Genomic DNA, 26,505 nt, shown 5'->3' with positions numbered 1-26,505 from the left:
TAAGATGCCGGGCGGCACGTTCTCCTCGGGCCAATCGAAGCCCAACAAATTGGAGACCGATTATTTCGCGTTCGGCGGCTTCGATTGGAACCTGGTCATATATCCCCACGGGAACAAGGAGTTGGAGGGTTACCGGGGCCACGAGAACGGGATCAGCGTCTATCTGATGAGGATGAGCGGGTTCGATCATCGGTGCAGGGTGAGATACAGCGTCGCGTTGGGCGAGGGTGATCGTAGGATCGATTCAGGCCAGATCGAGGACCTGTCGGACGCTGAGCGTTGCGGTTTCGGGTGGCACACGAGGGTGAGGTGGTCCGAGGTGGCGCACAAAGGCGTGGTACGGGTTTCCCTCGAGATGGTCGAGGCGAGGACCATTTGCGAGGTCGCCGTCCAAGCTCGCGGCCCCTCCGTCCTGCCCGCGACCCCTTGCTACGATCGGGACAAGCAGGCGTGGATGATCAGGGCCGATTTGCACTCGGACACCGTCAGACTGCACCTGGTCTACAAAGATATCCATAACGTTCCGAGGAATCATTTGAGGTTGGTGTGAAAAAAAGAAAAGAAAGAGAACATTTTTTACGAGAAAAGAAAGGGTTTGGAGGAGAGTCGTGAAGGTAATATCGGGATAATTTTACCGACCGAGGCCGAGTTTCTTGCGATCGAGAAAGATAAAACGTAATTCTCGTGTATTTTCATTACGACCGATCGATCAATTTTATTAATTTACGACTGTAATTTAATTTAAAGATAACAAGTGTTTTCTCGCCTTCGAAGAAAGATACGATATAATCCGCGTATATTTCCATCGAGAAATAATTTAGAACCTCGCTCCTCGCTCGTATCCTCGTTTAAGTAAGTAAATCGTTTCTTCGAAATATTCGAGAACGCAACGAATTGTGTTAATTCTGATTGTCCAGGTACGTCAGTTGGTCAGCCTATCTTCTCCGCGACGAGGAGGCGAACATGACCGCGATCAGCTTGCCGGGGGCCCCGTTCAGCCGTTACTACGCCCAAGAGTCCGCGGACGAAGGTATCATAATGGAGACGAATCTCGACACGAACGAGGTGAAAGAAAATCACTGTCCGTTCCTGACCGACAAAGGGCAATTGAGGATCCGGCTTGAGTGGAACGAGAGCCACTTGCTGTTCCANGACCTACCACAAGTACGACGACGTGTGCCGCATCCACAATCAACAGATGAGACGGGAGATCTCCCTCCTCCAGGCGGAGAATTACAGCTTGGAGAGGCAGCTGTTCAGCTATCAGAAGAGCCTCGCTTACACGCAGGCGCAGCAACAGCAACAGCAGCAGCAACATCAGAATCAACAGCATCATGGCGGCCATCAAGCTCATCTGGAGAGATCCGCGTCGACAGACACCGAATACGCCTGACAAGTGGAACAACAACAACAACAACAACAGATCCAACCAAACGAGCTGCCAGCCGCCACCAGTTGTCGACGACAATTGCCTATCGTGCACGAGGATGATCGTCGCGTCCACCAGAACCTTGTCCGGATGATGGATCGACGATTGAGCAACGTGCAGCTCCAGCAACGGCTGTACGAATCGGAATCGGGCTATCAGCAACGATACGGCGACGGTTCACCGTGTCACAGTATCGTCGATCAAACGGCGGATCATCAACAACAACGTCCAAGTATCGTGCAACAACCGAAGTCGGCGCGATCCAGCGTAGGCAGATCGGACAGCGGCTCGGATCGTGGAAACGATCGTTACACCGGCTACTATTTGGGGTACGTCGGTCAGGCAGTGCACAAAAGACGTAGGACCACTTTCTGGGAGACCCTGACGGGTCTTGTGTGCTCATTGGGCGCTTTGGCTTCCAGGGCTGCCAAGATGGCCACCAGACGGGGAGAGCCACTTTGAAGAAGCTTAAGCGCGTTCTCGCGGACCAGTGGACTGGTACGTTTTACACGACACGTTTTGGGATCACGATATATCGGGGTACAAATTGGTGATCGTTCGTTTGCGACGTTTGTTGTGAGCACGTGTTCGAGGAACACGTTCGAGACGTGGCACAGGAGAAATAAATTGCTCCTGAGAGGGGGGGGAATGAAGAGTATATATGAGTTGGACGGTGGCCAAGAGAGGTCGCTAGTTTCGCATATTCCTCGTGTTTAACCTCTAATAATAGATGTTTGTTTCGAGGAAAAGATGAATAAGGTGTTAATTAGAGGAAATAATAAAGAAGGAATTTATATGTATAAAGGATCGTTGGATTTCACAAGTTGTCTCGTAAGTTGCGAAGGAGAGGATAATAGAAAGAATTTCTTTTTTTCCTGGTGGCCGCTGTACAAACTCGTGACCAGATTTTAACGATCAACTCGACAATATATGGATGAGGAGGAGATGGATGAGGAGACGAGAGAAAGATGCGGGCTCGGAAGGTAATAGTCGCACGTGGACTGACGGAATTGACCATTTTTCGTCCATTTTTTTTTCAAACGGAGTCCAATTTGAGAGAGAAAAGAGCAGAAACGAAGAGGGCGAATGTTCGATTCGATTCGATTCCAAGTTTCTCGACGACAAAGCAGCTTTGACGAAGAAAAATTCGGCCGAATGGAACCAACTTATTGGAGCTGTTCTTTCTTGTGGAGAATCGTGAGGAGGAACCAGAAAGGATTTCGCGTTAACACCATTCGAACGCTGGAAAAATTTCACATACGTATACATACACGCATACACTTGATAGGAATCGATCAAGAGAGGGAATCGAAAGAGAAATTAAAAAAAAAAAAAAAAAAAAAAAAGTCTCCCTCGATCGCGAATTCTATTATACACGTACAAGAATACGATTCTATCTACTACTTTGTCAATTTATTAAGAGAAAACAAAAAACAAAAAAAATACCTATTTTCCTCTAAAGACTTTTTTCACCTATCGTCTATGACTTCTTTGATAATAAAGAATCCGTGCGCGGTGTAGTCGCCGAGTCGTAACAACATACTTATTACGGTAGAATACTTACACCTAAAACGAATGCAAACAAAAAAAAAAAAATTAATAATAATATTAATAATAATTCTTTAGAGTGCAGTCGATGTTACATAAACCGAAAGTAGGAATGAACGAAAGATACTCTCGTTACAGAGTAATCAACGTGGTACATCATAAACATGCATTCACGAATACACACACACTCACACACACACATAAAACATACACACGGGCATTAATGTTCGTATCGACCATCGGCTTTTTTTTTAAATAAAAAAAGGCCAAAAGAGATCAGGGTAAAAAAAAAAAAAAAAAGAAATGCGAACGATCCAAATTTTTGACTTATTATTCCACCGTGTTGAATTAATTTATTATTATGCGAAAAATTCGTTAATTTTTTTCGTTAATTACTCATTCTAATATATACATGTTGAATCTTTATATTATCAATTCGATCATTCTGAATCACTCGTCGAAACATATTTATATATCATTATTTTTTTTTCTTAAAATTAAATATTAATCGCCGTTTTATCGATAAATTTACTATCTAAAAATTATTAATACGCGTTTTAGATAACACGATAAACTGTGTAATTTGTACCAGGGAAAAGTTAATGAAAAAATCCATACGGAGTAAAAGAATCATGAACAACGTGCCGCGTGTAGCACTTATAGATCGAAGAAATAATCCAATTTATTGTTCGTCGAAAATATACACTTTCTCCAACCACTTTGGCCACGTTCTACTGTACCTGTACCAATATAGCGTCATACGTGCGAGGTCTTCGACGATATTGCATTTTTGAATTTTTGCATTCTGCATTTATCCTTTATTTTCCTTACGTACGCCTTTCATATCATCATGCCATTTTCCATCGATCTTTCTTTTGCCTTTTTCTCGTACAACAATTTTCAAATGGGACAGTCAATCTTCCTGAAAATAAATTTAAAAATTTCTTTATCCAATTCCTTTTCCCTTCTCTGCAATTTTTCAATTTCTTCAAATTTTTTTATCTTTAAAACTGACTCTTCTCTATTCTTGTTATCTTCGTGTCTCTTGTTCTCAAAGAATCGCTAACTCTCCACGTTTCATCACTTCTGAAACAGTATGTCCCAACTTCAATACTGTTCTTTAGACAAGAACAGATACTGGACAAGGCTGGTCATACAAACTCGACAGATATAAATATCTCTTCATGCAAACTTTTCTTTCCAATGTCTTGTACTCTTATTCTCTCTTTCCTACCATTTAAAGTAGTTCAAATCAGTACTTTTCATCTTCCACTCCGGCTCAAAGTATATATCTGTATGTAGAGGCAAGAAAATTCAACCAGATTGTATCTACATTCTGGTAGTGCATCTACTTTCATATTGATTTTCTTGAAACAGTGAGAATTCTACAACCGATTCGTGAAACTGTTTCTCCTTATCTCTTCTATCTTGATGCCGATATGATGTCCCATTTGAAAGCTTCGTATCCTGTTCTTTCCTCCATCCCTCGTGTAATTATAGTTTCAAATAACCGATATATGTACCGAAACACATGTACTTACGATACGTGCACGTCTTGCATCAGTATACATCGCATCAGTAGCAAGACGATCGATACACCAGTTAGTTCACACGTTAGATATTACGTCTAACAGTCCACCATGAATCGTCGTGTACCGCGCACGTGTGTAGTTGAATCGGTGCTTGCTTGTACACACGAAACTCGTCGACCCTCCCCCCAATACCTGATTAAAAGCACCGATGAGAAAGCTGATAGCTTTCCTCCCCAAAATAATGTCTTTTCATTTCTTCCTTGCATTTCATGCTTACGAAAATTACTTCGATTTTTGATGTCGATACATCTCCGATTTCATTCTATCCTTGGATTATGCTCTTGGAATCGGAATTGTCTGTTCGATCTTGATAAAGTAGATTCTGAAAAATATATAGTTATTTCTATGAGATAATTTTCAAAGAAAAATTTTAACGGTAGATTAAATTCTCTTCGTTTCCTCGTTCAAAGCTATTCTTTTATTTCCACTTCGACAGAGTCATTCGAGACAATTTTAATAAGCAACGAGAATGGCAAGATCCGCGAAATTCGAACCGGTGCTTTTAACTGGAAGCAGCAATTCATTCGAGAAAAAAACGATACATCGCATGAAAGTTGTGTCCCTCCTCTGAAGTAGCGGAGTCTGTATACTTTGTACATATTATATAACTGTACTAAACTGTTGATGATTTAAGAATGAAATTTAAATAAAAGAGAGTTGTGCCTATAGTATGCGCGAAGCGGAGAAGGATTTCAAGCGAATCGCATGATCGTGGCATTATCGTTTCGTTTCCAACGATAAAAAAATAATTATATTCTTCAATTAGACATTAACTCGACGATATCTGTTGTTAAATTCATTATATAAATCTCGCGTAATCTTCGTTATATAATTCGCATTATCATATCTCTCTTAACTGCAACCATATTCCCCGGCTTCTTTTTGATTTTGGTACAATATGTGTTATAATTTCTGATAATATATCTACCATATTGTATGGTTTAATTTCCAACATAATTTTCGCTTGAACGTTAATCGCGGAAAAATTACGTTCTACTTATTCTATCTAATATTCTATCTCTTTTTTCATAGCTTTCAGGCTTAAACGATAAGAAAGCACGTGATATGATTGGCGAAGATAAAAGCAATAAATAAACTCGTTTCGCCAGTAATTACCTTTGTTTTTTTGTGTCATTTTGTATCGTATTGCAAATCGTAGCCATTATAAAAAATGCTTGCTTTCGAATCAGCAAAAATTTATTCAAGATTGCAGACGGCTGAGATTCCCACGAAATCTTATTTCCATTTTAATATAGCGCCTTAACTTAAATTCGTAAAGCTGTCAAGATTACGTTTATCCGTTTATACTTCTTTTTCTTCGTCATTTCACGACGACACAAAGAACCTGCAATAAAGAATGTTCGAGTTAGCAAAAAAAAAAAAAAAAAATTGGAGAAAACTTTGAACGTGTCAGAATAAAAAAGAAAAAAAGAAGGAAGGAAGAAATAAAAGAAATTAACGAAACGATGAAAAAAAAAAAAATACGATCTTGCGATCTTCGACGATTTCCCTATGCTTATGAAGGCCGAGGATCATCATAATATACATGTGTAACACATTTCTGTAAACGTAATAGAAAAGAAAAAAATAGGAGAAACAGTCTCTCGTGCAACGCTCTCGTTCAATATCCTCGATTCAAAGTTTTCTTATATCTAATATACAGTCATGTGTATATTACAATAGGACCACCGACGGGAATCGTCGACGTCGATGCGTCCTCGAAGCTTGTCAAATCTCCCGCCTAACGGCCAACAATCCTCGAACTTGGTTCTAGTCTAGAAATTACTTAAAAATACAAAAGCATTAAAAAAAAAAAAAAAAAAAAAAAGGAAAAGAAATGGAAAAAAAAACCACTGCAATGCAAAATCAAAACGATCGCGATTCGTTTCAAGCAGCGTTTGACCAGACCCAAGTTGGAGGAATTTTTTTTATCGGCGACAAGAGACCGATCGTATCTAATGTCATTGTATTGTTGTGTAATTTGTCAGATTTTATCGATCGCAACGTTTGCGTCCGCAGAAAAGCGAACAATGTATTAAAGAAACCGAACCGTTTACAGGAATCTCCCGTGTGTCCCTCCTTGCCAGTCTAAACTCTCCTGTTTCACGGTTTTCAATTTTCTATCGAAACGCTTGCGACAGGCGTGACAGTAGCTCTGACAATCGCATCTAATCCGATCGAACGATTAAATCCCCGCGTCTGTCAGCGCGATAAACCAGCGATTTCCGCTTTGGCGTGTTCTAGTTAATGCTGCGGCGCTGTGGATAAATGTCACACGATACCTGGGAGAATTTATTAATGTTCAATCGAATATTTCTACTATAAGGAATATGATAAACTAAATGATAGTCATATATACTATATGTCAAATACGTGTACATACCTTAAAAGAAACGGAATTCGAATATCTGGAACATGAAATATTCTATTCAATATTCGGAATACGTAAGGTATCTAATATCTGGATGTTTTGGATATCTAAAATAGCAACAGCGCAAGCATTTCAGTTAGTTCAAGTGGTATTCAATTTTCAAAAGCCTCGACATCTGATATTACGAAACATTCTATAGTTACGTTTATTCACACACTAGATTTTCCATATCTTCTTATTTTTGTTTCTTAATAATCTAGAAATCTCATTCATTCGTGTCGTACATATTCCAAAAAAATCCAATTCATTTAATTGCATTAAAAAGTTAGGTTATTACGTAAATAATATACAAAATTCGAATAATATGCATAAATCAAATGAGAATTAATTGGATATTGACATTTAAAATATTGTAACAAATTAGTAAATTAACCTGTCTTATCTCCCATATATCGTCGATATTAACGAACTTCCATACATGCTTCAAAGTGTACCCGTGATTCGGCTCGGCACTTCAGTCAATTAAACTCATTCTCGCGAGGGCCGGGTGCGGGTCATCATCGCTAAGAAACATAGAACATGAAGCGGAATACATATTTACACATATAACTATGCTATAGAATGGCAGAAATGCTTGGAATTTATCAAATCAGTCGGGTCAAGGAGCTTCATTCCTCTCTCTCTTTCTCTCTCTCTGATTTGATTCTTGATTCCATCTCTTACCATCATATTTTTCAAGCATTTATATATTTTCTTTTCCATCATTCATAACCTCTTTCTTCAGAATAAAATTGTTTTATTAAGTTTCCGATTCTTTTACGTCATCATATGTCAATTGACCTTTGGAAATCGATATGCGATATTGAACGATCCATTGATGAATCGATGAATCGATGAATTCGAAAAATCGGCTTCTATTTTCTGTAGAAATATTTTTTGAATTATTCTTATATGTTATTTTGAATACTTAAACGAAATTGAAAGTTATAAGAATTGAAAAATTCTAAGTGATGAAAAAGACGAATAAAAGGATAGTATCCCGAACTTTTATTCGAGCTATGTAAATATCGGACATCGGCCTTTCACCCGTTCGTTCCATGAATTCCATCCGATATTGCTCTTCCCCACTCCAGCGTCGCATAATTAATTTTTGTCTATCGATATTCCGCGTTTGTAACTTTTTTCAAAAACGTTGGGATTCAGAGGAGAGGAAGGACGTTAATATTGTACTTGTTTCTAGGTTATCGGTTTTCCTTAAAAACGAGATATAAAATGAAGAGTATAATCGATAGTGCATATTTATCGTTAAAAATTCTAGAAAATTTACAAGATTTATGGAATTTGATTAACTATTACTATTTAGGATTAACTATTTGAAAATTAAATGAATATGCATTTTGAATCATTTTTTTTTTTTTCGTTTAGGTCACACTATTCTTGCTTTTTTTTGTTCTCTTTTTATTTTCTTATTTCTTAATTCATTAATTTTATAATTTTTAAAAATATTTTCTCACATCCTTATTTCTCAAATCTTTCAAAATTGTACTAATTTTTTTCTTTTTATTTTATTCTATCAAATATATTCACAAATATCAATGCTCCATAACCCGACTTAACTAACAGAAATCGATAAGTATCGAAGATCATGATAAAAATCGAAATACTGAAAATCGATTTTTCACTCGATATTCTATCGAAGTTTCTTCTTATTCTGAAGTTTCACGTCATATCGCGCTGATGGACGATGATATCATAAAATAATATCAATTTCCTTGTCATTTTCGCGATAAAAATGATTCACACATTAATTTACAAAACTACAATCGCTTGCGAAGCAAATTACTTTATTCGAAATAATTTTCCTTGTTGTACATTTTTCCCAATATTCCTCCAATAGGAGCGAAAGTCACGTTTTTTCTTAATAATAGAACTCCCTCTTTCGTTACAATATTACCAGTATTCTCATACTTTATTGTCATGCTTTCTCTTGTACAATTAGAAATAAACAATTATTTTTCTAAGATATGATAATAACTGATAAACGATAAGTAATAAATAATTTGCAAACGATCGACGACCATGAACATATATGTATATTTTTTACGATAACGTCAATGAGTTTTGGTCGTTAAGGTTAGATAAGAAGAGAAACATGTTAATTTCGACAATTTATAATATAACATAACAAGAGGGAGTTTATCAAATCTAGTCGAGCGTTTCCTTTTTCAGCTTCTATCCTTGACTAATAACTCTTTTTCGATTGATGTATGTTCGTACTTTTTACGCACGATATAAACACATCTCTTTATGCAACAACTTTTTTTCATGTGTGATCTATTTGAAAGAAAAAAAAAACAAAAAAAAAGAATAAAAAAAATGCGAATACAAAACCGTCATACGTTTCTCAGAGTTTTGAGACATATACTAATATACTTAAACCATCTGTGAGTCTGCCTCGTCTTTTATAAAGTTCTTGCTATATTCAATTGATGGTGGTATTTATTTCATTACCTTTCCGTTTATGATTTAATGAACAGTTCTTATAAAATCACAAGCTGTAAAAAAAATTTACAGCTACATTTTTATTCATTTCTTTTTTATTTTAAAAAACTTAAATTTAATTATGCTTTACCTATTTATTAATATCTATTGCTAGGTTATATATTAGATTTAAAATGTACATCAATCCTTGTAATAGTAATGTGATATGGACACAAGAGACATCAATCAAGCTATTCGGACTAATATGTTTTACTGCACTGAATACATCGATCATGATATACGAAACGCTATTATAAAGTGGCAAGTTCGAAACACAAATACAAATGATTATAGTAACTGATCTAAGAATAAGTAGTACAAAATTATAACATAACTTGAGGGAAAATTTGAAAAGTATAATTTATCATTTTTGCTTAAAAAAACATCTTTTATTATCATTCCACAAAAATGAGAGAATTTAGAAAAATTTTAATTATTTATTAATTATTAAATTATCAAGTTTAATGAGAAAATATTTTAATTCAGAAGAAATGAAGATTCATACCATTATTAAATTGCTATAAATATATGTATTTAACTAATACTAATAGATATTGATAATAAAAATGAACAATGTATATAAAGCAAATTTGACCGATACCCAATCATTACAAGTCACGAGTTACGAAAGACCGAACAACCAACAGTCGAATTGCGACTGTCGCATATATCAGTTCGTATGGTGTTAGATTATCATAATTTTATCATGTTATAATACAAAATTATATTTATTTTTTCTAAGAATTTAATATACGCAATCGCATATACATGCGCACCAACAAATATTGGTCAGTTTATCGTAACTGTAACGTTTATTTGTGATTTAAGGTTATGTTTTCCACAAGAAAAAGAAAAAAGAAAACTATTTTGAAAAAGTGTTAAAAAATTAATTTTAGAAATTTATTAAATAATTAAATAAAAATTTTACAAGTGAAAAGTGATAGTGGAAAGCATTTATATAAAAAAAGAAAACAGATTGCAATACCAAAACATTGAATAATCATTAAAGTTGCTGATACAGTGAATGAATTGATCTTATAATTTGTTAATAATTGCTATATTATCTCAATTAATATCAATTATTTAATAAGGTCTTCTTAGAGATTATATTTTTCAATTTTAAAACTTTGAATATAACGAAGAATAAGTTTCATTCGTTATATTTCATTCGTTATACATATATCATCGATTATAAAATTCAACATTTTTTGCAAAAAGAAAGCTAAAAAACGGCGACTGAAGAGGAAAGGATTCATCAGCAAGGTCATTTGACCTATTTAGACCCACTGTTGATGAATAACAAAAGACAAAATATGTTGAGCCAAAAGTTAAGTAATAGAAGGTTATTAGTTGACCTACTTGCACTAATGTTTGGTCTTGGTGCATGGATTGGTGTGAATGGCATTTATGTTCAATTACCACTTCTTGTGAACGAAGCTCCAGAAGGATGGAGTCTTCCAGCACATATGGTTATGTTAGTACAATTTGCCAATTTAGGACCAATACTTTATACATTATATATAAAGTATGTATATTAAAAATATATTTTAATAATTCATAATATATTTTATGATATATCTCATAAATATATTTTCAATTCACAATAATTTATAAAATATTCTTTATCAAATATATTCAAGTATTATTTTTTTTTGTTTTAGATACAATAAATGGGCATGTGACAAATATATTACATATGTCCTTTTAGCAGCAGGAGCAATGTCTACATTTATATTAGCTTTTTTATATGATAAAACTACTATAATATTTGGCAATAAGCATTCCACTGCACTATTATCATTAATGTTTGTAACTGCTATTGTTGGATGTACGAGTTCAGTACTTTTTATGCCATACATGAGGAACTATAGAGAGATTTATTTAGTGTCCTATCTTGTAGGAGAAGGACTCAGCGGATTTGTGCCAAGCTTAGTGGCATTAATCCAAGGTGTTGGTGGAAATCCTGAATGTTTAAATATTACTAAATCTGGATCTAATGAATTAATACCTTATTATCCAGAACCCAGATTTTCAAGTCAGACTTTTTTTATTTTTATTGGTACTTTATTGTTTTTATGTTTCTTGGCATTTTTGGGATTAAACAATTTATCTATTGCTATTGGAGAGCGTGTGAAACATTCAGCAAATATGGAAACATTACCAACAGATACACGAGCTCCTCCTAGTTATAAAACAAATTCTGGTTGGGCAATGTCTAAGCAAGTGTATTCATATTTATTAATTATGATGGGAATGGTTTGTTTTTTAGGTAATGGTACATTACCAAGTATTCAATCATATTCTTGTTTGCCGTATGGAAATGTTGCATATCATTTAACTGTTACATTATCATCAATGGCTGGTCCATTGGCAATGTGTTTAGGTTTTGTCATAAAAATGCCAGAAATTAACTTCCTTTCTGGTCTTATGGTTATACTTATAGCACTTTCTAGTTTTGTTTGCTTTCTAGCTGTTGAATCACCTACACCACCTTTGCAAAATACCTGGTTAGGTGAATTTTTGGTAGTTTTATCTTGGATATTAATTAGTGGTTTGATAGGATTTATAAAATTGGGTATTACAACGTTATTTAGGCCTGATCCTGGCAGAGGTTTATATTATACTGGTGTTGCAACTCAAATTGGATCATTGATAGGAGCAATAATTACATTTGTCTTAGTTAATCATGCAAAACTATTCCATTCTTATTCACCATGTTTATTAGTTGCAGCAAACTGACGTTTAATATGATATTTATATTTAATAATTTTATTAGTAAAAATTGTATAAAATTAATTAAAATGAAATATATCTCTTAGCTTCTATTATTTATCAAATTATGAAATATGAAAGAGCAGGGTCTAACTATTTTTAAATATTATAAATCTGGAACATCGAATTAAGAATATATAGTTTATTTACACACATAAGTTAATATAAAAACAAAATTATTTAGATTTTGTAATTTCAATATTAAAAAATAGATCAATATTAAAGCCAATCGAACTTCTAATTTGCTTACAAAATTTTAGGAAAGCTAAATATTTTTAATAATTGAAAATAAAGAATTATAGTATATTTTTATTTCAATATGAATTTAATTCAAATAGATATATAAGATATGAATATAATTAAAAAATAGTCCTGTATATTTAAACAAAATTTGTTTGCATATAAATAAATAAATACTATTTTCGAAATTTTAATTTTAAATTCAAAAAATGCAATTATAATATAATTTATTGCATAATAAATGTTTTGAATAATTTTTATATCAAAAATATCCAAAGTTTAATTTTATCATTTATTTTGAGTTTAATAATTATTAAAATATTAAAATGTACTTAATATAAAATTTAACTATCATTATGTCAATTCAAAATGATTACTCAAACTTTATATTTTATCTGATAAATTTTATTATTCGGATTAAAGAAAAGTCACATCTTATGATTTTATCATATCTAACCAGTTTCTCTGGTTTAAATGCATTCTATAATGTAAAATTTTAAACTTTTCGTTTTTTAAATAATTTTACAAAATACATAAATGAAATAATAAAAATTTTTTTTAATTATAATATTTGGAAATTTAACAAAATAATTTGGTGAGAAATCAGTTAATAAAAAATAATTATATAAATATAAAAAACTTTAACTTTATTTAAAATAATTTTTTTATTAATTATTATTCAGGCATATAAAAATTTGATTTTTTCTATAAATGCAGAATGATCCATATTACACAAGATAAAAAAATATGCAATGAAAAAACTTATATTGTTGTGCATTTTCTTATAATATTATTTGGCATATCTTCTTGGATTGGTATTAATGGAATATTTATTCAAATACCAGTACTTATTAATACATCTCCTGAAGGTTGGTCGTTACCAGTTTATTTAGTATCAGTAACTCAAACTGCAAATTTTGGTCCATTACTATATATAATCTTGCAATACTTCAAATGTAAGATAAATGAACCTTGGTGGATAATGTGTTTGCTGGTGTTAGGAACTTTGGCAATGGGATTTCTAAGTTTTTTTCATTCTGAGAAAACTGTTATTGCTGATGATGAATACAGTTTGCTATTATTTGTTTTAACATTTTTCAATGCCTTAGTAGGTTGCTTTAGTTCTATATTATTTATACCATATCTTCGTAACTTTAATATAAAATTTTTAACATCATATTTTATAGGAGAAGGATTAAGTGGTGTATTGCCAAGTATTATTGCTTTGATACAAGGAATTGGATATATTTCAGAATGTATAATTCTTAAAAATAATACTAATATAGAATCATTAGAATCTTTTGTTTTAAAATTTTCTCCAAGTGAATATTTTCTATTTATTTTTATTATTTTATTTTTATCTTTAGTTGCTTTTGCTATTTTAGAATATTCTTCAGTTTTTCAAAACATAAAACAAATTCATAATTCTATCAATATAGTACTTGGTGAAAAAGAAGCATATGATTCTCATGATCATTGTACTAATAATATACAAGAAATGAAACATTATTTAGTAAATAATAGCAAATATTTAACTAAACAAACACGAAATTATTTATTTATATTACTTGCTATTTTTTGCTTTTTGAGTCATGGTTTCTTTCCAAGCATACAATCTTATTCCTGTTTACCTTATGGAAGTATAGCATATAAATTGTCAATAATATGTGCTCAAGTTGCAAATCCACTTATGTGTTTATTAACATTTTGGTTTAAAATTTCAAGTATAAAAATTATTAATTACTTATCTATAATATGTTTATTTATTGGAAGTTACGTTACATATTTAGCAATGTCTTCATCACCACCTTTACAAGCAACAAAACTTGGCATTTTTTTAATTATAATATCATGGGCACTTTTAATGGGATTTGTTTCTTATTTAAAATTAATTGTTATATCAGTATTTAGAAATACAGTGCTTCCCAATATACTCTTTAATGTAGGTGCAATTATGCAAATAGCATCTGCAAGTGGTGCAATATTTTCATTTATAATAATTAATTTTACAAATTATTTTAAAGTACATGATAATTGTGCTTAAATAATTGATATATTAAATATATATCTTATTTATTTTATATGGAAAATAGTAATTGTAACACTTTTATTGAATATATCATTACATGATTTATATACTTACATATGTACAAAATTATAATAATAATGATTTTTTTATTAAAGTAGCTTTAAACAAAAAAATTGATAAGATATAAGATATAAATTTCTATCTACAAAAGTATTTTTATAATTGTACATATGTCTGCATGAACATGTGTCTTTATGAATAAACAAATAAATGGATAAATAAATAATATAAAACAATTATAGAAATCATGAAGTTATAAAAATTACACATAAAATATATATATTTTATCTATTGTTATCTTAAGTACTGCCTTTCAATACTGTACTTAAGATTATTATGTGTATACTATTAGTTTCGAATTATATTTTATTTATTAAGGAAAAATCACATTTATGTATCATAATCAATTGTTTATAATATATAAAAATTATTCTAAATGAATTTGTTGGAATATTTTGAGAACATATTCTTTTATTACGAATATTTATAAATTATGTCCTAAAATTTAATGATTGCCACATAATTAAATTTTAATAAATATTATATTATATAATTAATTATAAAAAATTCTTTTGTTTATTATAAAATGTATGCAAAATGTATGTAATGGAATTTTATAAAGTGATTTATACAAATTTGCAATAATAAAAAAAATAATAAAACGAGTAAAATAAAAATATTATTTAAACTTGTCATTATACGTTGTCAGCCCTGTCTTGGAAGATTGTGAAATTTACTAAAACGGAGGTGGTAAATGACTCATAAGTGCTCATATAAAGCTGTATCGTATATAAGAACCAAAACGGTAAATAATAAAGTCAAATAAAAAAACAACCATTGCATTTATTTCTTTTTATTGCGTGCTGAATCATCAAGATATTTAATAGTCAATCGAATGATATTATTTAAAAACGTAACATTTAATATTCTCCTTATTAGACTAAAATGTGTGATGAAGAACAGCATTTCACTCAAATTGAATCTAATCAAACGGAATTCCAGCTATCTTTATCGGATCTTCCAATCGAGGTTTGTATAAACAAATTTTAGATTTTTATATACGCATCTTTGATAGAGAAATAATGCTTAAAAATATATGTATATATATTCATGTATATATATAAATGAATTTTTAAATAATTTTAAAAAATTCAAAACTTTATCAGATAATATTTATTATCTATTATTATTTCAATTAACTTTTTTTAATTATTAAGACAAATTACAAATGCTATGTTATTGTTTACAAACAATAAGATAACTTTTATTAATATAAATTTTAATATAATGACGATATCATATAATATTGAAAAAATGATTTTTAAAGTAAAAATTGAATTCGATTAATAAGCGAGCTGTAACATATATTCTTTGAGAATAAATGGAATATTGCGACAACTTTAACGAAACGTCAGTAACAGATAAACGCCATTTTTAAATCTCTATTTCGCAAAGTAGTACATGTATTTCAAAATTTAATTTTAGTTTTGTGTTTTTAAATGAAAAGTTATATTATATTTAAATATTTTTTCATTACATATTATATTTTTTCCACATAATAATCAAAGTTTTTTATTATAATATACAATAAAATTATTATAATATAATTTTTTATTATAATATATAAAATTAATAAAAATTTGTATTATTATATTTCAGATATTTCTTCACATTTGTTCCTTCCTAGATGCATCTACATTAGTACATGGTTTGAGTTTAGTGTGTAAACAATTTTATCAAATTTTAAATGACAATTCATTATGGAAAGCGAGGATTAGTCAAATTTGGCCAGATACTGGTTATCCAGTCTTGCCTCCTGGTTAGCTCAAATTGATAGCACCTTGCGCCTTGCACGACCAATCATTCTGTAAATAAATAAAACACCACCTATTACTGTATCCAATAACTAGTTATATTTCATATTTTTCATTATAAAAACATATTAACTTTAAAATTAAATTTTTATACATACTCTATATCATAAGAAATGAATGTTCATAAATAATAATATTTCAATTAACAAAGAAAATATATAATTTATTAAAAACTGCAATTAATTTAATTTAATATTATATTTAATTTTTTATTTAAAATATATTCTTACATATTAATATTATTTGCTAAAAATATATATATTTATTTTCTTTATTTATTATATATATATATATTATTTTTATTTCTAAGCTGAGGATGATGAATTATTTTGGAAATTATCATGTGTTGCATTGGAAAAGCAAACATCATTATGGAGAAGAAAAGATTATATGGAGAAATTATCACTTAGTAATGTGCAATACAGTACTATTGATGGCTTATTATTAATGCAGGCTAGTACAATATTTTAAATAATGTTTTATTTCATATTTTTATAAATTTATATTTACAATAATAATACTCATATTAATATATAATTCATATAGGAAGGAAATATTTGCATATCAGGAGCTAGAGATCGATCTTTGGTATGTTGGAAACTTTCTACAAAAGAAAATGAAAGAGAGAGTCACACATGCATAGATTTTGCTCATGATGGATGGATTTGGGATTTAGCAGCAATAGATAATACAGTCTATAGTTGTAGTTGGGATCAAAGTGTTAAAGCATGGACACTTACTAACACTGGTCTCATTCACTTCAAAACTTATGAGATGTACATGAGCTGGTCATTTTCGCTGCTCTCGTTATGGGAAGGCCGAGCGAGGAAGGCACGAACATTTTTTATTCATTATTTCTTAAAATATTTAGGCAATGAATTATATTCAACAAAAAGAATATTGAATAGCAAATATAATTTTTTGTAATTTTTTCGAAAAGAATAATTAAGCAAGAAATCTTTGCTTTCACTCGCTCTGCCAAAAGTAGCTATGTATTAGCTTATTCTAATAAGTTACAATATTATATGGAAGGATTAACCAATTTTTTAGGCTCGTATCAGGTGCTTTATTGTGTGTTGCATCTTGCCAAGATTTAGCACTCTTTGCGACGGGATCATTTTGTAAAACTATTTTAGTATTTGATCCGAGATTAAATTATAAACCTATTATAAAATATCGACCACATAAAAGAGCAGTCATTAGACTAGCTATGAGTTCTCATTTTATTTTATCTGCAAGTGAAGATAGAACAGTATCTATATGGGATCAAAGAGCAGGAAGAACTATGAAAAATGTTACAGTAAGGATATTATAATAAAAAGTTTTATTAAAAAATAGTAAAATTTTACTAATTTTATTTTAATATATTTTAGATTTCTCAGGAATCATTTCCTATGAGTATGAGTATGGAAAAGGACATAGTTTATGTGGGAGATGGTAGTGCAAAATTACATGTACTTGATCCAAAAAAGAATTTTGAACCAGTTAAATGTTACACTACTGAACATAAAAAAGGTATTAATGGTGTCCATATTGCACCAGGATGTTTACTCACAAGTTCTATGGACAAAACAGTTAGAATTTCCAGTCCTACTGATCCTCCACAACATCTTACTACTTTAAAATCTAATTATGGCGAAATTGCTAGTGTAAGTGATTTGAAATAACATATGAAATATTTTTATGAATTTTAATTATTGTTAGTTATGTAATTCTTAATAATAATATAATTATAATAAATTTAACTTAATAAAAAATAATAAATAATAAATTTAACTTTTTTTAATTACAGACAGATTATTTAAATGATGTTCTTGCTGTTTCTGGTACAGAGGGAATCGAAATTTGGAGACCAAAATCACGAATACAATGTGCATAAAAATGTCAATAACTAATGACTTCTATAAACATTTCGCTTTTATATACTGTATACATCTTAAATTTTAATAAATGAATAAATAATAAAAATATATATAATTTAATAAATGTTTTGCTATAGTTTTTCCATAAATATTTATTTATTTTTTAATTATTTATTCGAAAAAATAAATCATAAATAATAATAAAGTATAAAAAATGACAATGAATGATCGATTAAGTATAAAAAAAATCATTTAAAAAATGTTTTATTATAAATAACATTTCTTTCGACATTTAAAATTTAGCCGCTAAACAGGAGTGTAATTGTCGAATCAAAAGCCCCGAAGAAAAATTTGTTTGTCAGTTATTTAATTTAAAATTTATTTTAAAAATTAATACGTATCACATGTTATTAATAGTTTAAATATTTTGAAAAGATAATAGGAAACATTATATATAACGACAAAATAATATTATATTTGAAAACATTATCCGAACTTATAAATCCAAATAGCAGGCCAATCGATGTCACTGCTGTCGCCGGAAATGCTCGTCTGCTAAGCATCGAAAACGTTCAATTGTCTATCTGCATGAATTACATAAAAATGGAATATCGTTATGAAACGATGTTAAATATTCATCTAATTGTTTTGAACAATTAATCGCAGATCCGACAGCACGACCTAGCGAAATTTAACTAAAGAATCCTAGTGTCGTACGCCGGTATCTTAATGCTTTCGTGGCGTGATGGTGGGGGTAACCGTGGGGAGCTTCCGTTTATCTGCGAGGTCAGAGAAGGCTGGCTGCGTTCAGTGGTGCTGTTGAAAAACACGATGAAAATGGCGTGGCAACCGCAAGAGGAAGGACTTCGACAAATCTTGACGCTCCTCAAGGAGTCTCAGAGCCCGGATACGGCTACGCAGCGAGCCGTTCAAGAAGTATCCTTTCTTATATGATCATAAATCGTTCAGTGCTATGAAAAAGTTCAATTGAGAGATTTTTGTTCCCGGTGAGTACACCCGCGACGCGGTAACGAAGTAAAGCGGATAGGTCAATCAAGGGGCGTGCTTTCCATCTCATTAAAAATAAGGCTTCTTTTAAATAAGTTCGAAAATTTAATGAAAAAGATACAACAAAGAGTCTCAATAAATATAAAAGCTATCGAGATATTTTATTAGATATAAGATGGAAAAATGTTCGGCGCGCTTTTGCGCAGCCTGTCACGAATCCCCTTTTTTGTCATCTGTAGTTCGATTGAAAAGTCGTTGAGACACCGTATTGTAACAAATATGATTCTATATAATCATATAACCCATTTTATAATTGTTCACATTACTTTTTACGAAATCATTTTACGATTAATATTCGAAATAATAATAGTAGGTCGACAGAAGTTTGTAGGTTTTTCTCGAATAACACGTGAGTTATGCTTAAGCGCCAAGAAATATGTTAACGATACATGATCTCTGTCGCAGGGCGCGTCGGAAATGCCGTTACTGTCGGTGACGAGTTTGTTTTCTTGACGCTGTAATCGATAAATCTTGTATATAGTTTCATCCATAATATTAATTAAACAGGCTGGAAATGACATACACAAATGGATGTTGATAGACTATATTTTGTGCGAATTATAAGTGCTAGAAAATTACAGTTACAGAAACTTGAATTTTTTTTTTTACATACTTCCATACTGTTTGTACTGTATACATAATATGTATGTATTATTTGTAGCAAGTTTGAAAAAGTTTTGATGATTCAAAATATTTTATATATATTTATAAATTTATTCATATATATAATGAGAAATATATTTTATATTTTTGCATAAATTTACAAAATGTAAATACAATATTTTGCATTTATTGTAAATGCATATATAATACTAAAAAAAAATATAATTAGTAATTATGTAAATGTGCATTATTTTCTTTTTGAAAATTAGAAGATTATAATATTTTAATATATATTTTTTATTTCAATTTTTCCTTATCAATATTTCTTAGAAATTGGAAGAATTAAACAAATTTCCTGACTTTAATAATTACCTTATTTTTGTTTTAACAAAACTCACATCAGAGGGTATGTAATTTAAACATTAATTTATTATATAAAACTTATATTTTTAAAAACATGCACGATGTTAATTATTTTGTTTTTCTTTTAAGATGAACCAACAAGGTCTCTAAGTGGATTGATTTTGAAAAATAACGTTAAAGCTCATTTTTATAAATTTTTACCAGAGGTTACAAATTTCATCAAGCAAGAATGTTTATCAGCAGTTGGAGATCCATCACCTCTAATTCGTGCAACTGTTGGTATTTTAATAACTACCATTGCATCCAAAGGTAATTAACAATAATAATTATTAAATAATTTTTATTATACTATTTATGATTATTTGATTATAATTAAATATTATTTTTTAGGTGAATTAACCAGATGGCCAGAATTATTACCTGCACTTTGTCAAATGTTAGATTCACAAGATTATAATGTGTGTGAAGGTGCCTTTGGTGCTCTTCAAAAGATTTGTGAAGATTCTTCAGAAATATTGGACTCTGATGCACTCAATCGACCATTAAATGTTTTAATTCCAAAGTTCCTGCAATTTTTTAGACATTCAAGCCCTAAAATTAGATCACATGCTATTGCCTGTGTTAATCAGTTTATTGTTAATCGTACGCAGGCTTTAATGATTCATATAGATAGTTTTTTGGAGAATCTCTTCCATTTAGCTAATGATGATGATTCTGATGTTAGAAAACATGTTTGCAGGTATGATTATATTATTTCTGTTTTGAGTTTTAGATTATATTAGATTATAAAATATTTTGTATAATATAAAACTTATGACTTTCTTTCTTAAAGAGCTTTGGTAATGTTGCTTGAAGTACGAATGGATAGATTAATACCACATATGCATAACATAATAGAATATATGTTAATGAGGACTCAAGATCTTGATGAAGGAGTTGCTTTAGAAGCCTGTGAATTTTGGCTTTCATTAGCTGAGCAACCAATTTGTAAAGAAGCACTTGCACCACATTTACCCCGTTTAGTACCTATATTGGTAGGTAATCATAATCAAAATGACATAAATTTTCAAACAAATATTACAATAAATAATTCAATTTCATAATATTTTAATAGGTAAGAGGCATGAAATATTCGGAAATTGATATAATACTTCTAAAAGGAGATGTAGAAGAAGATGAAATGATCCCAGATAGAGAAGAAGATATTAGACCAAGATTTCCAAAATCAAAAACACATCATACACATCACGCTAATATGAATAAGCATACAAACGAAAACGGAGGTTGTGATGAAGATGATACAGATGCTGAAGATGGATGTGATGATGATTCAACACTTAGTGATTGGAATTTAAGGAAATGCTCTGCTGCTGCTTTAGATATGTTAGCAAACGTATTTAGAGAAGAATTATTACCAGTTTTAGTACCAATTTTAAAAGAAACACTTTTCCATCAAGATTGGGAAATCAAAGAATCTGGAATATTAGCATTGGGAGCTATAGCAGAAGGTTCTTTTTTTTGTCAATTATTGATGCAATATTTTATGTATTATTTTATATAGATTTAAATTATAATTTAATATATAATATCGTAGGTTGTATGAGTGGAATGATTCCACATTTATCAGAATTAATTCCATATTTAATTAGTTGCTTAAGTGATAAAAAAGCACTAGTACGCGCTATTACTTGCTGGACATTAAGTCGATATGCACATTGGGTTTGTGCGCAACCTCATGACACTCATTTGAAACCTTTGATGACAGAATTACTCAAAAGAGTACTTGATGGCAATAAACGCGTTCAGGAAGCCGCATGTTCTGCTTTTGCAACATTAGAAGAGGAAGCATGCACAGAATTAGTCCCTTATCTTGGATTTATTCTTGAGACACTTGTTTTTGCTTTTGGTAAATATATATTTATAGAAATATTAAATTGAATTACATATCTATTTATCATTTCATATTTATATCATTTTTTTTACTAATTATTTTTGTATAAATAGGAAAATATCAACATAAAAATCTTTTAATATTGTACGATGCAATTGGTACACTTGCTGATTCAGTAGGACATCATCTTAACAAACCAGATTATATTAACCTTCTTATGCCACCACTTATTAATAAATGGAATGTATTGAAAGACGAAGATAAAGATCTCTTTCCACTATTAGAATGTCTTTCTTCAGTTGCAACTGCTTTACGATCTGGTTTCCTTCCTTACTGTGAACCCGTATATAGGTAAATATAAATTTAAAAAAATTTTTATTTTTGTAAATGTAATAATATCAAAATGTTTATTTTATGTTATTTTTTATTTTTTCTTTTTTAGACGGTGTGTATCTCTTGTAGAGCAGACATTAAATCAACATATAGCAAATACACAAAGCCCAGAACAATTTGAAGCCCCTGACAAAGATTTTATGATTGTTGCATTAGACCTCCTTAGTGGTTTGGCAGAAGGCTTGGATGGTCATATGGAACGTTTAGTAATGAATAGCAATGTTATGCAATTATTATATCAATGTATGCAAGATGTTATGCCTGAAGTTAGACAGAGCAGTTTTGCTTTATTAGGAGATCTTACAAAGGCCTGCTTCCAACATGTTCTCCCATGTATACGTAAGTATTTTTATTATTATTATTGTGATTATCTATTAATATTTATTGCATTTATATAAGTTCAAAATATTTATTTGTTGATTTTATTTATAGCGGAATTTATGCCTATACTTGGACAAAATTTAAATCCTGAATTTATATCTGTATGTAATAATGCAACATGGGCTATTGGTGAAATAGCTATAAAACTCGGTAAATTATTTTAAAATCATGATCTAAAATATATAAAATATGATATATAAGACAAATTATTTAATATGTACATATCTTTCTGTTTATTTATAGGGTCTGATACAAGTGCATATATTCCATTAATTCTGACACAGCTCATCGACATAATCAATAGACCAAATACACCAAAAACACTGCTAGAAAATACAGGTGAGTACTATGTACAATATTTTTGAATATATAGTTTCTTCTACACAGTATCGTATATGGAGCATACTTTTAAATGGTAGAAGATAATGCATAGTAAAAATCTTTTTTTTTTTTTTAAATACTATAATAATATAACACATCATAATATAATACATTATTACTGTTTCACTTATATTTAGTAGAAGTAATACCTTTTCTTAGAAGTATGCTCTGCACATAAGGGGAAACTTTTCATTTAAGGCATTGTAGTGTCATATAATTTATATATTACAAATATTATATAAACCTTTTCACGCAATTAGGATATTTGATAACGACGATTTAATGAGAAGTCTCCCAAATATACAAAGAAAATTCCCCACATTAGATTCAGCATTCGGTGGCATTTAAGTTTAGGTGCATTTTTTGTAAATGATTTTATTGAAGGTAATAATCACACAAACTGACGACTTTGGATCGTTTTATACGACCATATTTGCACGTTTTATGAGCGGGTTACATTATTAGTATTTGTATATTGGATCTGACTTAGTGGTGTGCGATTGCCTGCAGGCTTTATATGGCTGTATTGCCATGAGAAGTATACTGCAATTCAATATATTATGCTTGCATCTAAGCCCCAAATATTATTTCGACGGTATTTTAAATTGGCTTTCAAACTCACGAGAAAAAGTTTTATTTTTATTTTCTTGGTTATTCTTATTTATATTGACATTTATTGGTAGAAATCATATTCATATCTATTTTTTCAAATCATGGGCTCGCACGCTGCTATCTAATTTTTATTATTGTTTCAGCAGCTACAATAGCACGATATTGCCTATGTTCATTGTCGGTATTTCATATGTTTACCTTTGTTCCCACTGTCTTTATAAATTGTTAATATTAAATTGATTATTATTGATTAAATGATTAATTACAAATTGAAATTTATAAACGACAAAATATTCGCCTGAGTTGATCGTTGGTTCGCTATCAGTTTGTCTTATTGTTTGTGTTTCCGGTCACTTCACTACACTTCACTTGTCTACTTACCGAAATGAAATGAAACCGTAGCCATAACGATCGGTCGCCTAGGTTATGTGTGTCCCCACGACGTCGCCCCCATGTTACAGCAGTTTGTCCGACAGTGGTGTGTAAATTTCTTTATTATTATATTCTATTAATTATATTATCTTCTATTTTTATTAGCACTTTATTAAATATTATTCCCGATTCTTTAGTACATTGCATCAGGGGCTGCTAAGAACTTTTGTGCAAGAATTTTTATGAAAGATTTTATTTTTATATTATAGAACGAATATTATATGTTTTCTTGATTAATAGGGGCCTAATTTATCCTAAGTATAATATTTAACTTGCCCAATGGTTTTTTGCAGTATTAATAATTTTTACATTTACTTTGTATATTTACCTTGGTTTTCTGCCACCATGCAAGTATGTTATAGGCTCTTAATTATTGCAGTTTGAAACTAGGGTAGGTTTACATTTGTCACGTTTTTAGGTCTGTGTAATATTTTAGTCTATGTATTATCGCCTTGCATTTAAATAGAAACATATATCTTTCTTTTCTTACTTTTCACTGTGTACAGGTAGTTTCAATCAAAAATGTCCTTTTGCATGTTAATTAATTTAATATCAACATTTTCAAATACATTTTAGTTATATTCTTGCTATCACAACTATTGCTAATATATTTCTTTACTTTGCAATATTCAAATGTTCAAAATTAAAAAGATTATGCCAAATGTAAACCACGCCTTAATAATAAAATTGTATTAATATGATGCCAATCATATCAAAATATTAATAATAATAATTACCATAACGTTAAAAAAATTTCTATTGGATTAGGTTAAATATTTAAATATTTACAAAGAAATACAAGATTACAAAAAATCTGCAGGAACTATCATATATATTAGATTAGATAAAGTTTTTATTTTTATTTCAGTTTGGATTTTTAATTGTTAATTTTTAATACCAGCAAATTCAAAAATGAAGATACGAAAAGGTAATATTTGTTAGGAGATTACAATATAGAACTGGTTTCAAAAACCCAACAATTCTGCCACACTAATTGTTCTACGAAAATTTATTCACATATAACTTACATAACTTGTGGGAATGAATATTATGTCAAGTGATTAGTTATAATATTTTACCATAATCATACTCTATCAATGTAAATATTCTAATTAAAAAGAAGGTAAATTTATCGCTGGAGTAATAATTCGAATAAATAATAAATTTATCCAAATGAATTAATATAAAAGAAATATTAATATAATCTGGAATACAATTTTCAATTATGATGAATATACCTTCTTAAATTATTAGCATCATTCGTTTTATAATTTGTACATGTATTTTATTAGGTGTACTTCTTTGAGAAGCATAAGAGATAATGAGGAAAAGGATTCAGCATTCAGAGGTATGTGTCAAATGATCACTGTAAATCCAGCAGGAGTTGTGCAAGATTTTATCTTCTTTTGCGACGCTGTTGCATCTTGGGTAACGCCTAGAGAAGATCTTAAAGGCATGTTCCAGAAGGTAAATTAGAATATCATTAGCTATATTATGATTATTCCAATTAATGATAATAAAAAATCTGTTACTGTATATATAGATATTACATGGATTTAAAAATCAAGTTGGTGCGGAAAATTGGAAACGATTTTCAGATCAATTCCCACCACAGCTCAGTGAACGACTCCATAATATGTATGGCGTCTGAGCAGCCCCGTCTAAATATGGTAAGTTAGCTTTACAATTTTTTCTAAATTTATTTAAAAATCTTCAATCTCTTCAAGTTTTTAAAAATCATTCGTATCAAGTGTATTGAATTCTAACCAATTTTATATACGCCGTTAAAAAAAATGATAGATTTAGTACACGATTAGTTTCGAAAGTATGTTAATGTGAATTAATTATGTCTCTTTCAGAAGGCCGCTTTAAGGGGCAGGCCGAAAGGGGTTGGGCGGGAAACAGAATAATGGGTGGACAGGGTGGGTGGGTGAAACCACGGCCTCTTCTCATCAACATCGTTGTCGTTAACGTGTTATGGTCATCGTCAGGCTCTTGGGGGAATTAATATGCGTTATTAGAGCTACAGCCAGTAAGCGATATAAATGAAAAATCGAAATGAG

At 30.4% G+C, this 26,505-nt stretch overlaps 5 protein-coding genes and 1 long non-coding RNA gene across 8 annotated transcripts in view; 5 read left to right on the top strand and 1 right to left on the bottom strand.

The window, feature by feature from the left end:
- LOC102681152 overlaps positions 1 to 2,751 on the top strand; it is a 71,937-nt gene extending 69,186 nt beyond the window's left edge. The window contains 3 exon segments of the mRNA XM_031509509.1: positions 1 to 540; positions 918 to 1,148; positions 1,150 to 2,751. Coding sequence (XP_031365369.1) covers positions 1 to 540; positions 918 to 1,148; positions 1,150 to 1,393 — 1,015 coding nt within the window. The 3' untranslated portion in view covers positions 1,394 to 2,751.
- Positions 2,752 to 4,340: 1,589 nt separating this feature from the next.
- LOC102673722 lies at positions 4,341 to 9,836 on the bottom strand. Its single transcript, XR_421440.2, has 5 exons — positions 9,573 to 9,836; positions 8,027 to 9,495; positions 6,953 to 7,861; positions 4,519 to 5,914; positions 4,341 to 4,462 (listed from the first exon to the last, which is right to left on the bottom strand). It is a non-coding gene; the product is annotated as an uncharacterized LOC102673722 (long non-coding RNA).
- Positions 9,837 to 10,084: 248 nt separating this feature from the next.
- Positions 10,085 to 12,279, top strand: LOC102673598 (solute carrier family 52, riboflavin transporter, member 3-A-like). Of its 2 annotated transcripts, none has more exons than XM_031509508.1 (2): positions 10,085 to 10,955; positions 11,143 to 12,279. In XM_031509508.1, exons 1-2 carry the CDS (start codon positions 10,774 to 10,776, stop codon positions 12,218 to 12,220), a joined length of 1,260 nt encoding a protein of 419 aa, XP_031365368.1. In that variant the 5' UTR covers positions 10,085 to 10,773; the 3' UTR covers positions 12,221 to 12,279. The 2 variants fall into 2 exon arrangements, with proteins under 2 accessions (XP_031365368.1, XP_006613722.1); XM_006613659.2 differs by having other exon boundaries at positions 10,086 to 11,006.
- Positions 12,280 to 13,190: 911 nt separating this feature from the next.
- Positions 13,191 to 14,975, top strand: LOC102673453 (solute carrier family 52, riboflavin transporter, member 3-A-like). Its single transcript, XM_006613658.2, has one exon. It carries the CDS (start codon positions 13,212 to 13,214, stop codon positions 14,535 to 14,537), a length of 1,326 nt encoding a protein of 441 aa, XP_006613721.1. The 5' UTR covers positions 13,191 to 13,211; the 3' UTR covers positions 14,538 to 14,975.
- A 333-nt stretch (positions 14,976 to 15,308) lies between these two features.
- Positions 15,309 to 18,442, top strand: LOC102673327 (F-box/WD repeat-containing protein 9-like). The gene is made up of 7 exons (XM_006613657.2): positions 15,309 to 15,611; positions 16,242 to 16,401; positions 16,767 to 16,909; positions 17,003 to 17,232; positions 17,507 to 17,756; positions 17,830 to 18,105; positions 18,249 to 18,442. The coding sequence occupies exons 1-7, from the start codon at positions 15,528 to 15,530 to the stop codon at positions 18,333 to 18,335; spliced, it is 1,230 nt and encodes a 409-aa protein (XP_006613720.1). The 5' UTR covers positions 15,309 to 15,527; the 3' UTR covers positions 18,336 to 18,442.
- A 647-nt stretch (positions 18,443 to 19,089) lies between these two features.
- LOC102673104 (transportin-1) lies at positions 19,090 to 26,505 on the top strand. 2 transcript variants are annotated; one of them, XM_006613655.2, is made up of 15 exons: positions 19,091 to 19,254; positions 20,320 to 20,395; positions 20,482 to 20,661; positions 20,743 to 21,091; positions 21,185 to 21,386; positions 21,467 to 21,860; positions 21,947 to 22,258; positions 22,357 to 22,594; positions 22,686 to 22,975; positions 23,069 to 23,167; positions 23,261 to 23,356; positions 24,413 to 24,488; positions 25,735 to 25,909; positions 25,986 to 26,112; positions 26,302 to 26,505. In XM_006613655.2, the coding sequence occupies exons 1-14, from the start codon at positions 19,150 to 19,152 to the stop codon at positions 26,091 to 26,093; spliced, it is 2,700 nt and encodes an 899-aa protein (XP_006613718.2). In that variant the 5' UTR covers positions 19,091 to 19,149; the 3' UTR covers positions 26,094 to 26,112; positions 26,302 to 26,505. The 2 variants fall into 2 exon arrangements, 1 of the variants encoding a protein (XP_006613718.2); XR_004150141.1 differs by lacking the exon at positions 24,413 to 24,488 and having other exon boundaries at positions 19,090 to 19,254.

This window comes from Apis dorsata, unplaced genomic scaffold (genome assembly GCF_000469605.1).
Source record: "Apis dorsata unplaced genomic scaffold, Apis dorsata 1.3 scaffold_161, whole genome shotgun sequence".
NCBI lineage: Eukaryota > Metazoa > Arthropoda > Insecta > Hymenoptera > Apidae > Apis > Apis dorsata.
Note: the sequence above shows the minus strand (reverse complement) of the source record. Positions and strands in the feature narration are given on the sequence as shown.